Source organism: Pongo abelii, chromosome 7 (genome assembly GCF_028885655.2).
Source record: "Pongo abelii isolate AG06213 chromosome 7, NHGRI_mPonAbe1-v2.0_pri, whole genome shotgun sequence".
Taxonomy (NCBI): Eukaryota; Metazoa; Chordata; class Mammalia; order Primates; family Hominidae; genus Pongo; species Pongo abelii.
Window position 1 is genome coordinate 81,252,341 of NC_071992.2, and position 15,670 is coordinate 81,268,010.

General features: G+C 42.0%; 1 protein-coding gene across 6 annotated transcripts in view; it reads left to right on the plus strand.

Moving 5' to 3' along the window:
* Positions 1-15,670, plus strand: part of TRIM55 (tripartite motif containing 55) — a 64,782-nt gene that overhangs the window by 20,453 nt on the left and 28,659 nt on the right. For all 6 annotated transcript variants that reach the window (XM_054561670.2, XM_054561669.2, XM_054561673.2 and 3 more), the window contains 2 exons: positions 3,237-3,402; positions 5,335-5,430. In XM_054561670.2, coding sequence (XP_054417645.2) covers positions 3,237-3,402; positions 5,335-5,430 — 262 coding nt within the window. The remainder of the gene's footprint in view (positions 1-3,236; positions 3,403-5,334; positions 5,431-15,670) is intronic.

Sequence of the window (15,670 nt, forward strand, 5' to 3'; positions counted from 1 at the left end):
ATAGCTCAAGTCAGCTTGCTTATTGTAAGCTTCTCACTGCAGGAATGTAACAGAACTAAGATGCAACTCAAGTAGGTCATGTCCCTTCTTCCAGATGTTCCTAATTTCCAACATTTGGTTGACATCTCTCATCTGCTGTCAACTGTGCTCACTTTTTGTCCTTATTGATTTATGCCCTTTTATTTCCTTATCCTCATTTCACCGGGATGTCAGCAGAATAAATACATAAATACATATGTACATATATAAATACATAAATAAATACATGCTTGTGTTCATTCTGCCACATTTAATTAGAAGACCCTTAATCCGATTTTTGATATGAGTAAAAACTGAGACCAAAAGAGGTTAAGTAACTTGTCTAAGGCCACATAGCCACTACATGGAGAAGCTGAGCTGGAATGAAGCTTTAAGATCAGTTTGGCCAGGCACGGTGGCTCACACCTGTAATCCCAGCACTTTGGGAGGCTGAGGTGGACAGATCACCTGAGGTTAGGAGTTTGAGACCAGCCTGACCAACATGGTGAAACCCCATCTCTACTAAATACAAGAAAAATTAGCCAGGTATGGTGGCAGGCGCCTGTAATCCCAGCAACTTGGGAGACTGAGGCAAGAGAAACGCTTGAACCCAGGAGGTGGAGGTTGCAGTGAGCCGAGATTGAGCCATTGCACTCCAGCCTGGGTGACGAGCAAAACTCCATCTCAAAAAAATATCAGTTTGACTACAAAGTTACTACTTGAATTGCTTCACCAAGACCAGATGCCCACTCCTCAGGAAACTCTAGGGTGGCCCCAGGAACCTCAGAGACCAGAAACAGCAGGCTACATACTCCTCAGTCTAGCCTACACTGAACGGTGAGGGGCCACAGCCAACATTTAGCATTGGGCCCTGACCATAGCTGTGAGCTTGGCTGCTCTCACCTCATAAACATGTATTTGTGTCTTTCTTTTACATGCCAAATCTGTCCCAAGTCTGTTACACGTTTGAAGTCGTACAGAGGTTTCATTATACGCTCATCTACGAGTAAGTGGTGCCTCTGGGGCTGGGCTACAACCTAAATAAGAAAAACCCAATGAGGAATATGGGAAATCGTTCTCAGTGTGTACAGCACCATGAAAAAAATAACTAAATTGAATCACAAACAAAACTAAATGTAGAGCCTTATGGCTGTTTTCACATTTTCAATATTTGCATATACTGAATAGACCTGTGCTCTATGACGCTATCTCTGGTCACAGCTGTTGATATCAGAACAGCATGTGGGACTCAAGCTGCCCACTCTTGCTTGACCCACATTAATAATAAGGTGGAGATACCTAGGAGGGAAGGGTTTAGAGGGGAAGAAGCCTTTGACCAGGCAGAGACCAACTTGCCAGTCCAAACCCCAGAGGACACTGTCATTTATTAAAGGAGTAATCGGGATGTGTTCTGGTCTCTTCCTCTGCCACTCAGGAGTGCCAGGTGATCCCAGGCTTTCCCCATATTTCCCATGCCTTCTCCAGCTGGGTGGTGTTACACTAGAGCACAGGGAATATTGTCCATTAATAGGTCAAATTCCCTTTCATTGTCTCACTCATTTGTGCAACAAACATTTACGGAGCCACTGCCTCTGTGCAAGGCACTGTTCCGAGTACTGGAGATGCAGCAAAAAAGAAGACTCATCATGGCCCCTGCCCTCATGGAGCTGATATTCTAGTGGAGGAAACAGACAGACCTGAGAGGAGGATAATTTTCTCCATTTTGGAGTTGACTTTCCTTATTTGAGTTCCAAATAATGTGGTCAAATCAGAAGGTCATAGACTTCATGGAAAGCAAATTGCTGCAAGACCAGACAGAAATTCCTTTTGCAACAGTCAGATTCTAACATTTTGAAACTGGAAGTCCATGCAATTTTCTTACAAGACCCAGGGCTTCACTCAATGTTTAGCCTAATCTCAAGTAATTGACGTCCACCTAGCAACTTATAAAGGAACATTAGCGTCTTACAGAGGCACATCAGCATGTTCTCTGCCTTTCTCTGAGTTCTGGGTCTGCAGCTACAAGATGCCACACATCAAAAACGATGGGTTTCAAACACTTGTATTCATGATTCACAGTAGGAAGTGCATTTTACATTGTGACCACTTACATATATGGATGGATATATATACACACCCGTACATACGTATATACACACATACACAAACACACACACACACAAACACACATACACTTTTGTTTCAGTCACGTATATGCACACGTACACCTGAAACAAAAGTTTCGAACAGCAATACTTATTCTTACTACATGTAATTCACAGTATTTGCTATTCCATTCTATTTTTATTTTAACAATGCAGATCATAGCTCCCTAAATTGATTTCATGGCTCATAAAAACGTGTAGTTTTTAAAAATTGGATCTGTATAGCAACAAAAAAAAATGTAGTCCCAAATCTAAGATGTTGCTAAATAACTATGTGTTTGGAAATTTGAAGAAAGCTTCTGGATTTGGATTTGAATTTTTTGAATACTTCTGAAAACTATTAGCAGCCTCAGTCATTAGATAGGATATATCAGAATTCCTGGGGTTTATATAAGGAGGTACACCCACACTTGCCTCTCATACACAGTTGCATCCAACCAGTACTTGAATTAATAATCAGAAGATTTCGGTTCCATGTGAGCCACACCTATCCTCATTTCTTCAGGTGAAAAGGGTCTTTCCTGGGGCCAGAGGCTGGAGGGGGGCGATCTAGCTACTCCTAAAAGCTGGTGCAAACTTGACTTTTAGTTCATCAACAACTTCCTGTTCTTGGTCCATAATGGGAAAATGTCCCTTGAGAAACTCCAGCATGTAGACACAGTGCTGGACCACGTTCCTGATGGCTCACCAGGGTTCGATATTCAACTTTCAGGAATTTCACTAGCAGATTCTTAAACCTTAAATAACTTAAAATCGGCCATGTGGAAATACACCATGGAAATGGGCAAATGGTACAAATCAGGATCTCCACGTCTCTGTCCCTACCCCAAGCAGGTTGTTAGAGATTTGCCAGCACTCCCCTGCTACACCTGCAGGGAAGCTGAATTTGGTGGGCTCTGAGCACGTGAAAGGGCCCCTGGGGGTCTTCTGGAATAGAATTGCTGGGCATACAGGGACGAGAGGGAATTTGCAAGGCACAGCAACATCAGCTCTGCCTTGATGAGAGTGCCCCAGTGAGAGCCAATGGACATTTATCTGCCTACCTCCTCCCAGGCCAGAAAAGAAATCCGACCAGCCCATGTGCGAGGAACATGAAGAGGAGCGCATCAACATCTACTGTCTGAACTGCGAAGTACCCACCTGCTCTCTGTGCAAGGTGTTTGGTGCACACAAGGACTGCCAGGTGGCTCCCCTCACTCATGTGTTCCAGAGACAGAAGGTAACAGAGCTGCTCCCTCCCTCCCACAACCCCTCCCCACCCCCACACCTCAGGCCCTTCCTGGGGCCAGTGTGAGTGGCTCCCTGCGGTGGAGGAGGAGCCCAAGCCACGCAGGGCCATGGGACACTGGAGGGCACACAAGGTCTGCAGGAAAACATGTGCACAGTTGTGCACGAGGCACACATCAAATTCCCTGGACGGTGGGGGGCAAGGCGAGACAGGGCAGGGGTGCCCACGTTCAGGAAGGGGTGCAGAACGGCAGGATCCCTGTTTTTGTGCCCTTTGGAGGTTGCTGAAGATGAGCAATGTTAGGGGACCCAGCAAAAGCTCAAACTGCTCAAGATTATGTGAAGTTTAGACTACAGATGAGAAAATGACAGCTTTTTACCCTAGTCACAGAATACTTCTCTTCATCCACCCATGAAAGGTTTCTTTGGCCCTCCTCAACGCCTTTTATCCCGCACTCTTAGTGAGGGAGGGTTACACTAATGACATGCAGTTACAGAACAGCTTTAAAACACAGACTTGTGCTGGCCCTCCTGTCACCAGGGCCAGTTGCCTAAAAGCCCCTCTGAGTGTGGTGTTGCCCCCTGGCCCCAGGGCGTCAGCCATAGCCCCCTAATTCTGAGCAGACGGAAAGATAGTGTCTCCCTCTACACATTACCAACCTGCCAACCTGGTTTCATTCACAAGCAGGTCAGAATTTATCCATCTGGTGCAGATAAAAGTGGAGTTGGGTACTCCAATAGGTGCAGCCACTCCAGGCACTGAGAACTTGAGCAGTTCCACCTCTCAGTTTCTTTCATTTAGAATCATCATTCCACATTTGATCAGTGTTTTACTGTGAAGATCAGTGCTGGAATCAAATTTGGAAGCAAAACTCTTGGGCAACACCAATTACAACTAGTGGCCACTAAGTCCTAAAGAAGCAGATTTTGCAAATTATCCACATTTGTTTATTTTCGAATCCAGTTACAATTTATTCCCCCTTCTCTTCTGCCCACCTCCCCCAAAGCATAGCATGATAGAACTGAATGGTAGCTGTTTCACACTCCTTCCTTCAGAGCCTGGAGACTCATGTGAGATGGACAGAAGAACAGACTGGTAGGACCCTCACCCTTGCTCCTGTTTGGCCAAAGCAGCTTCACCTCCATATTAGCTTTCACTTGAAGAAGGTTCTGCAGCTTTCAAATATTTTATAATCACTGTTCTGGTCCAATCTTCTCCTTCTAAATGTGAGAAAATTAGGGTCAAAATTGAATATATGTTTTGCCCAACATCACAGAGAAGTTGGGGGTAGAGTTGGACCAAGTGCATGGGTCTCCCAAGTGCCCCTCCAGTGCTCCTGGTGGCTCCATCAGCCAGTCTTGGGAAGGGGGTGAATAGGAACAATATAATCTCTTCCTAAGTCAAAAGAGCAAAGGAATTTCAAAGTTGACATTTCTCCCCTAGAACTAGTTCTTTGTTTCGGTGTGAAGTTTGTGATGACTTAGTCTAATGTGTGAGTGTTTGTGTCTGTATACACTACATTCTTATGCCCATAATAAGTATTTGTTGAATAAATGAGTATTTACTATACACATTTCCCAAGTAAAATTGACCCTTAGTTCCACTAGGCAAATAATTCCATTTGGGTCCCTGAAGTCACATATTGGTCTCCATGCCATTTATAAACAATACTTAGAATTCTTTAGCTTGAACATGTTGATCTCAATATTAAGACTGATGAAAACTGAAACCTTTCCCTGCACAAATGGATTCATACACAAAGGTTTGCTTGCAATATCAGGAGGTCCACAGGCCTCCCTGTTAGTCCTTAGGGGTTGCATGGATCCTAAATTAAGAACCTGTAAAGACAATATTATGACCAACTCACAGTCGAGGTGACTAGGAAACCCCTAAGATATTGGATTCATGTTTTCTCTTCATTAGTCTGAGCTCAGTGATGGCATCGCCATCCTCGTGGGCAGCAACGATCGAGTCCAGGGAGTGATCAGCCAGCTGGAAGACACCTGCAAAACTATCGAGGTGAGTCAGGTGACTCCCACAGTGTCTCAACCAAGCCTGCAACGCCCGGGGGTTTATGACTTCCTCAGTGCCACACTAGACATCCCTATTCTGACCTTTCATTCTTTGCTTCTAGAATGGCCTCCTTCCTGATATGTCTCTGAAATATTCACCTCCTGCACAGAAAGAGACATTACCACATGAGTCACTGAGGCAGATGTTACCACAATTACTAGGGCTGTTGTTGCATGTGTTGTTCTTTCTTCCTTTTGAAAGATTAGCTACAAGAAAAATAAATCCCCCATCATGGAAATCAGTGTTGTTGCTATTACAGCAAACTTTCTTGGTGGAAATCCAAACTGTCTTAGGAAATGTTCATCAGTGCTTTAGACAGTCATAGGCAGGTTTGAGCTGCACTTCTCTGCTCTTACAGCAGTGCTGCGAAGTGGCCATAAGGAGGAGAAAGATCTGCCTAGCTGTAGTTAGAGAATGGCTCAGTCGCTGGGAGCTCATGGAGGCCAGAGTTCGAGCTCATTCATCTCCACTTGCCCTCTGCCTGGCCCAATGCCTGGCACATAATCAACACTAAGAAAAAAAAAAAAAATCTTGCTGAATGAAGAGATGAGTGGCCGGTTGTTTAGCTCATATTTGAGCTTGCCGTATAATAAATAGAGCAAATCTACTTGTCCCTCAAGATCAAACATAAAGTATGTCACTACCGGAGGCCTTTAAAGTGTGGAAGCCTAAAGAGAGTTAGCTATGTGGCATATATCTTTTCAGGAATTGAAGATTCACTGACTAGTTACATCCATGCTGCTCTGGGGCAGGTGCAAGACACCTGGGTTCAAGTCCAGGCCCTGGCTCTGTAACTGGAGCAGTCCATTACAGTCTCCCTGCTCTAAGATTTGGGGTCATTGTTTTTGTAGTTGGACCTCTGTGCAGAGGGTGGAGGTATGATGCTGTTCAGTTCATGGCATATAGTTCTCATTGCTGTGTGCAAGCCTCTCTTGTTATCTATTTATTTCCCATTGTCCTCATTTCCCACTCTTGTTCTCCTCCCCATAGATTGCCACTCTAACATGTTTGATGTTCTGTTTGTATTCTTATAAAATAAGTATTGTGTTATATACATGTCTTTTAATTTTATAAATGGTATTAGGTGGTATTTTTCATTCTGCTTCTTATTTTTAAAAAACTAAGCATTATGTTTTTGGGGTTTTTGTTTGTTTTTTGGGATGGAGTCTTACACTGTCACCCAGGCTGGAGTGCAATGGCATGATCTTGGCTCACTGCAACCTCTGCCTCCCGGGTTCAAGCGGTTCTCCTGCCTCAGCCTCCTGAGTAGCTGGCATTACAGGCTCCCGCCACCAAGCCCAGCTAAGTTTTTGTATTTTTAGTAGAGGTGGGCTCTCATTCTGTTGGCCAGGCTTGTCTGAAACTCCTGACGTCCTGATCTGCCTGCCTCGGATTCCCAAAGTGCTGGGATCACAGGCGTGAGCCACCACGCCCAGCCAGCATTATGTTTTTAAGATCCATTCGTATTGCTACAAGGAGATTCAGTTCCTCAGTTTTCTCCTCTGTAAAAATGGGGCAATCATGGTACCTACCTTATAGAGTTACTACGAATAATTAGATAAGCAGAAGCAAAATGCTTAGCACGGTGCCTGGCATGTGGTGAGTGTTCAGTAAATACTATTCTTATTATTTTATCACTAGGAAGGCAAGTTCTATTGAAAGCTAAAGGCCATTTTCTAAATGAGGGCTTTAGGACATTAGCTATACTTATCTCATTTTAAATTTGCACATTATTAAAATCAATCTCGTTTCTTCTCCACACTCATATTCCTGAAAAGATCCATGATCAGTCTGGGATCCATTTATAGAAGGAAAGTTTTTTCTCTTGGTGAAGAGCCGAAAGAGATTAGGAAACAGACAGTACAAACTTTTTTCTTTGTACTTATTTACAGTAAAGGCAAAATACAATTCGGTCATAACACCGTGAATCAGCACTCCAGGGTAGTACCAAGCTGAGTCTTGAGTTTATAAATAGGAACATGTTGCTTGTGGGTGAGCGAGGTAATCTCAGGGCTTTACTGGAGATGTCTGTTGGAAGGAACAGGCTTTCTGTCTGGGATGGAGAAGCTGGAGAATGCACAGGAGAAGAGTCCTGGGGGGGTCCATCTGGGCCTTGAGCAATTTGATTCTTGAGCAAATGCAAATGACTGGGGCTCCTTTTAGCCAGCATCAGAGGACGCTGAGTGGGCCGCAGAGATTTGACAATAGGTTTTCTTCATAGAAGCCGATCAGGGGCATGGTAGGAAGTGCTGTTTTTATTCACCGAAATGACAAGAAGGAACAGGTTTGAAGTTAAATCAGCAGAAGGGATTAGTGCAGATGTAAGGAAGAACGTCCTGGCAGGGAAGGGCAGGATCATTACCCCCATTCTTATTGGCAATACAATTCATTGAACATGACACACTTTTCTAATAAGTATTTTCACAGGTGGCTAGGGGAGGGTATGTAATCATTCCCTGCAGGACTTACGATGAGGCTGCAAATTATCAGGAGTCTTAAAAATCCATCCTTTTACCTGTTTATTTTCATTTCTTTCATTTCTTTCATACCTGTTTTTATAAGATGAAAAAACATGGCAAGTATACGTTCTTATTTATTGTTTAAGATGTATGTTCATATATAACAGTATAGAAAGTACAATCGTGCACCATGTAACATTTTGGTCAATGATGAACTGCATATATGATGGAGGTCTCATAAGATTATAATATCATATTTTTACTGTGCCTTTTCTATGTTTAGATATGCTTAGATGCACAAATACCATGTGTTACATTTTCCCATAGTATTCAGTACTGTAGCATGCTGTACAGGTTTGTGGCCTAGGAGCAATAGATTGTGCTATACAACCTAAATGGGCAGTAGGCTCTGCCATGTAGGTTTGTGTAAGTACATTCTGTGATGCTCACACAATGGAACTACGTAAGGATGCACTTCTCAGAACATACTAGTTAAGCAACCCATGACTGTGGATATTTACGTGTAGCCTCCTATACATTCATGGGGAGAAATTAGGAATGAAAAACACCAAAAGTTTAAGGGCAGTGAATAGTGGGACTGCAGGTGATTTTCACTGCCTCCCTTATATATTCCTGTATTCACATTTTTATAAAGTAAGTCTGACATTTTTAATAACCAGCAAAATAAAGAATGAGTGAATATGACTCACATGAGCATGGTTCTTTCAGATCAGTTTAGGTGGCTCATCTGGAGATGTAGAGAATATCTCAAAGCCCCATGGAGGTCTCTGACTTTATGAATCCCTCTTGACACATTAACCTTTGTTTGAAGCATCCCTGAGGACAGGGGCGCTTCCAGATGGCCACCCTGTGCATCTGTCATCGCTGGGGTGATCTCCCAGAGCCAGTTCCATATCAGTGGGCAAAGCCCAGAGGCTCAGCTTCTTGCCAGCCTGCAAGGCAGGACAACATGGAGCAAACCAGGTCCTTGGCTTGCAGTGAAATGGTCCTAGCTTGAGAGCTGGGTGGATTATCTACCGGGGTCAGGGCCACAGTGCTCTTGTGTCTCCAGTTCTGCCCGGAGTTCGTTTCCCTTTCTGGCTTTGCTCCCACCTGCCCAGAAACATTTTCTGAGAAGCTATGAGTGGTTCCTGGCCAGGGGGTGGAGAGCTGTTGTTAAAGAATTCTCTTTTCTGATTGGTGAAGAGCTCCTTAGGGATGGGAAATGAAGTAGTCCCTGGGGTGGGTATTATCCTTCCATAATTACACAGCCTCTCCCCGCCTGGGGCCCTGACACCTGCCCCAGAGCCCTTTGGTGGCTGTGCCTTCCTTGCACATGTCTAATTTTGTCCTAATCATGTAATGTCACACAGGACTGGCCTGGGGAGGCACCTGTCCCAGGACCAGCCTTGAAGCAATGCTGAGCTTAGGGTAAATTACACTGTGGACTCCTTGTTATCCTTTAAGAATAATGTCTGCAGTTAACATGAATTTACTGTGATAATGAAGAAGGATTTGAGAATGCCTATAGTTGCAAAAGGGTGGTCTGAAAGGGGGAGTGGCATTTTCCTTCCGTGCTGTGGGCTGATGGTGAATGAACTGAGCCGTGAGTCTTTTTACCTCCGCTTCTTGAGAGTGGCTTGGCCTAAGATGTTCCCTGAACTCCGGACTGCAGGTTGATGGAAGGCTTCTGGGCTGTTCCATGAGCCCAGCATGATCTGAAGGTTCACTTTCCTTTCTAGGCCTGGAGATATTCTGGGACGGAATGGAACTGGATGGGGGGCTGCCTGTAGGAATGGAAATGTCCACTGGGGAGCTCTCTGATTCCAGGGAAACATGCTTGACTTTCACTCCTCATCCCTAGAGAACATAATCTACCTCTTGTAAACTTTACCAATGGCACTTATCCTATGTCACTGGATACTTAAGGGCACAGGCTGTTAATACTGGCCATCCCAAAGGCAGGCTGGCAGGCCTAGAAACATCCCTGTTTTGTATGGCCTGTCTAGTGGAAACTGTTCCAAGTAAATAATAAATATTTGATATTGAGCATTTCCAATCTCTGAAAAAGGACAACTTGAATAAAACCCTCCAATGATTTTGCAGTGATAACAAATTCATTGTATTTCCAAAACAGTGATTTTACCCAAAATGACCTTTTCTAGTCTCTGAGACATTGTCCATGCCATTACAAATATGAAGTATGAATATAATTAGAATTGTTTAAATAGCATGCCAGAATTTTAAAGGCAATATCACATATGTTTAAAAGAACAGATTTCAGAGTTTGAGTTTTAGTTCTGTTGCTTAATTACACGACATTGGGCACGTTACTTAAGCTTCCTGTCCCTCGGCTTCCTCAGCGTTACAGTGGGGATGATAATACCTTCTTCACAGCATTGTCATGATGACAAAGTTGAAATAAGAGGTACATGGCAGGGGCTTGGTAAATGTCACCTTACAGCCTCAGAGTCAGCTTGGAAAGCACACACTTATTCTGATGATGTGATCCAATAGGAACCTCTAGAGATTCTGGAGCATCTTTTAAATGGTGTCAGAAGACTATCAGGTCCTAGTTAATTGTGATGGCAGGACTGAGCAACTCCCTCTAGAGGGACACGTTGAGAATGAATGGAGCTAGACATGACTTCCGTTCTTTATCTAAGAGGCTTTGTGGCAACTGGAAATATTGACAACCAAGGGAGACTGAGCCTCTTCTGGGAAACATGGTGACTACCCACAGCAGACCAGAGTGAGATAAACATCTGCTCAGTCTGACAAGTGGCTTTCGCTGAACCATGGGGCTCCAGTCAGAACAGGCCCACCTGGCCCTCAGCCCTCATACCGTCTACTCAAGAAGATTCTAAATGATCTGGCCTAGCCCAGAAGAACCAAAATGCCAAGAATCCCAAGAGTAAGTGTTATAAATCCCTCAAATTATGGCATAATTATCCTTTGAACATGGAGCGGCAACATAAAGTAGTAGAAAACAGCCTGAGTTTGGAAGACCCGAGATCCACGGCCACTGAATGGAGTTGTTTGCTGAGCACTACACAAAGGGGCCAGCTGATGGAGGGCTGAATCCCAGCCTGGGTGGCCAAAAGTTGGTGTCTCTGTAGTTTATCTGTCCCCTTTCTAGGGACACCCTAGTCTGTACTCATGGGACTTCTCCAAGTGCTTGTAACTGGAGCTTTATGAATGAAAGGCTGGATTTGATTTTCTTGGAACTTCTTACTTTAATGCAGTTCTTTTTTTAGTATTGTTAATCTACAGGCTGCTTTTTTTTTCTTTTTTGGAGGGTTGGTGGCAGGAAATCCTGTTTGCTTATTGAAGGGAATTTTGAAGTTCCTTATTTCAAATGAAGGTATAGCTCTAACAAGTATGTCTCGATGAATGTTGGAGGAATGTGGTGGAGATATGAATGGGCCTAATCAAGCCACAGTTGCTCAGTGACAAGTGGTGGGTCTAAGAGCTTATCTTCAGCTCTATTTTGGTCACAGAGCTGTGTTCCTTACATGGTAAGAGCAGTGGTCATTGTTGCCTTAGGTTTTTTTCCTATTGTGGCCATGGCACATGTGCAAGCTAGTGCTGAGCTTTCAGGGCTAGGACATGTAATGTATATCTTAATGCTGTCGATGACACAAGACTTGCCAGGAACAGAGGGAGGCACATCATAGCCTAATGACTCTCTGAAACTTCGTCACATTTACCTGAAATTAGAGAGTCTTGGAACTGTAGAGTCAGAAGGGACTTTAGCAATTATATAATTCAATCTTTCACTGTACAAATACAAACATACTAACAACTGTCCTGAGGTTCAATGGTTTCCCAAAGGTTGCATAGCTATATTTTACTGTTTCTTGGTTTTGGGGTTTTTTTTGTTTTTTTTAACACTGAATGAAGCAGAAGCTTGGAATATCCACTTAAATACCTATTTCTTTGGAACAGAACAAAATTGAAGCTTTTGCATGAAGGCTGAATATTTCTAGATGCAAGTCACATTTTATTCATTCATTCATTCTTTCTTTCAATCTATATTTCTCAAGAGTGCATTGTGTGCCATGTTCTGTACACATAATGCTGGGAACTAGTGGTGAGCTAAACATAAAAGGTTCTGTTCACAGGCATTTTTTATTCTAATAGAGGAGTTAGGCAGTAATCAAATGAACAACAAGATCATTTTAGAGAGTGATAATTACCTGAGAGAAAAGTGAACCAATAAAAATCTAGCCATTTAAAACAGTGGTATGGTGGTGCTTTGCTTGGAAGGCTGTCTTCTCTTTTAATGTAAGGTCATCTATTGTTGATTTTTCTTTCCATGAAAGGTTCTCTTTGCAGTTGCATATTTTGTTTTTCTTATTACTACTAAAATATAAAGGTGGCTAGAAATTGGAGTTTGCCAATTTTAACATTTCCATGATGGCGACAGTTCAACAATGGCTTTAGATCAATGGTAAATGTTACCTACTCACTTCTAAGGAAACAACCAAATGACCATTTGATTTTTTTTCTCTACATCCAGAAATGTTGGCATTGGTTAGAAACAAATATCCCACCCATCATCATCTTACCGTTTCAATATGGGAAGGATGATCTTCACTTTATAAAATCATCCCCTTTTGGTATATTGCATCCATACTGCATTCTCCCTAGAGATGGGATGAATTTTATTTTCATTAAAATATTATAGACAACTTTAATTTGGTTCTCCCAAGAAGCCAAGAAATATAACTGTCCTAGCAGACCCAGGAGGAAGGCTGTGCAGCAGCCAGAGGCTTTGCATCAGAGTATGCCCGGAGTCCAATACCTACTTCATTTATGGTGGAGGTATACTTCAATTGCTAAGCACACTCACACAGGTGCACACGCACAGAGGATGTAGGAACCACAGACATCAAAAGGATGAAAATGGAGACTATTTGAAAAGATAAACTCGAAAGCTCAAAAAGTGTATATCTTGATTGAGTTACTGTCCAGAGAAGAGGGGAGGTATATGGCTCCGAATTGGTCTTAAAGATACATACCTTTTTACTCAAGTAAATGAAAAAGTATGCTAAAAGCAAGGAGCAATCTTTGAGATGAGGAAGTTTTTGTGGAGAAGAGACAAATATGGTTGCTATCATGCTTTTGTGGGTAACAACAGTCCTTTAAAGTGTTCTGTCTGCAGACGTTTTCACAATGCAAAAGTCCACATTTTTTCCTATTCCATTTTTCAGGCTGCTAGAAAGTCACTGCTGAAAGTGTTGCAGATTCACATTAACAAAGGCACAGTAGGTACTGAAATTCAGAGTCATCACTGTCAGTAGCTAGGTGGCCTCTGAGAACATTTTTTTTTTTCATGGCACATATCTGTTCCCTCATCAGCTTAGAGGGCAAATTGATAACCTGAGGTGCTTATTGTTCCCTGACTTTCACAGCACTTTAATGGTCTTGAAGCCAAGAAAGATTAGGGGGCACCAAAGTTAGTCTCTTGTGTGTGGGTTCTACCTCAAAGAGTGTGAAAAAATAGGAGACTTCATTTCATGGAGTATTTCACATTTGAATATGATATTAGGTTAACCTGAACATTTTGAGTTAATTTCTAAAAGTCTGTAAGTTCCAATTTCATAATTCCAAGGAAGAGGCATGTATTTTTGCCGTTTCAGAAACAGATTTATCTAACTCTTACCATTTTTTTGCATAGAATTATATTAAAAGCTAATTAAACAAGAGAAAAATGTTTTTTCCATTAGGAATTAGAAAATATAATAATTTTACATTTATCATTTATGATACTTTTTTTTCTTCATTATTCTCCAGAACAATGGAAAATTATGGCAGGTTATTAGATCACACAATGCCAGGTACAAAGTGAGTAGTTGGTGAATTTTGTTGAAAGAACTAGTGAATATAATTCTGAAACAATTTAAGATGCCTTGCCTTTAAAAAACCTACCTTAAGCATAGTGAATTTGGGTTTGTTTGTTTTTTTTTTTCTTCTTTTGGAGGTGGAGTCTCACTCTGTCACCCAGGCTGGAGCACAATGGTGTGATCTCGGCTCACTGCAGCCTCCACCTCCTGCCTCGGCCTCCCAAAGTGCTAGGATTATAGGTGTGAGCCACTGCGCCTGGCCAGTATATTGGTTAAAAGGCATATATTCCATTTACAAGCACTTCATATAATTTTTTAAAGTTACTTAAAATATGGGCCCAGCTGGGTGTGGTGAGAATAGCAATGACCCAGGAGTTCAAAGACCTTGACTGTAGGCCAGGCACCAATAATAAATGGTCGGATGGCCTTGAGAAAGTGACAGCTCTGCTGGGTTTCAGTTTCCACATGAGTGACATGATTGATTTGGAGTAGGTTACTTCTAATATTCCATGCAGCTTCAAAATTCCGCAACTGAATAATTCAGATTAAGGAATTTGGACCTAAATTTAATAGACACTGATCCAGTACCAATATATGCCAGCTAATATTATAAGCACTTTACAAAGTATTTAATGATATAATAATTTTAATAAAGCATAGACCACATATGGGGTAGCATTGCCTGCACTATAAAGTATAAACAAATGATAGTAATTTTACTGACATTCAATATAAGTTATTTAAGAAAAAGGAAATAAAATAATGCTTGGAATTGGAAGTAATATAGGAATGAAATTAGTTATTCCATTTAAACTGCCAAAAAAAATTATATGGTCAAAATAAGTGATTTAATCTTTATTTGACTTGAGAGAGTACACTAGATTACACATGACTTCACATCTGTCTCATTGTAAATGACTTGGCTGCCATAAACTTGAATGTTCCACATATTAAATCACATAGGAAAAAATTTTTGTGAATCAAAGACTTTCTACCTGTATTACATCTTAATATAATACTCATTATATTATAAATGTTTCAAGTGCACAACTCATTTGGGAGAAACAAGCTGGAAACCATTATATGATCACAGTAGAGCTTCTAAATATCAGAGAGGCTTATTTCATGTGTACAGTGGGCACCTGGTTGCCTGAAGGTTGGAACAAAAGATAATACAGTGAAAGAGAGTTTGATTGGAAAGCTACTAATAGGTTTCAGTTTCTAGGCCTGGTTGAACAGTCTGACTCTCAAGCTAAAGGGCTGGAAATGAGTGGAAATTTGTCAAGCCAGGCAATTTCCACATCTTGACATGCTGCATGGGCCCTTGTTCCATTACTTTGACAACTGCTAGGACTTCAAGCATTTTCGTCCCCTCCCCAACCTCCTTTACTCCTATTCCTCCTTAAGGTCAAGCTCAAGCACTAATTCCTCTAAGAAACTCTTCCTGAGTCAACATTTCTGGCTCCCCTCAAAGTTCCTCCACCTACACAAAGGGTTGGACAAAGATTCCATAAATGCTTCTAAAGCATCTGGTATAAATCTCTAAAATATTTACATTATTCAGCCTACCATATTGAATTACATTATTGGTCTATAGTCTTTCTCAGTGAACTGTGAGCTCCTTGAGAATAGGAACTATGTTAATTCTTTTTTGGATCCCCAGAGTCTTGACACAAATGACATGCATTGTTTGTTAAATCCATGAATGAATGTGTGGATGACAGTGGTAAGGCATTTACTGTTAAAATAGTTGGCACCACTGGATCTCCATGCGTTATAATTTGGTTAGGAACTGTGATGAGAACTGACTGTGTTCCAAGGAAGGCAATGGAGTAAGGGATGTATTTCTTGCACATTTGCAGAGTATCTTCATAATCA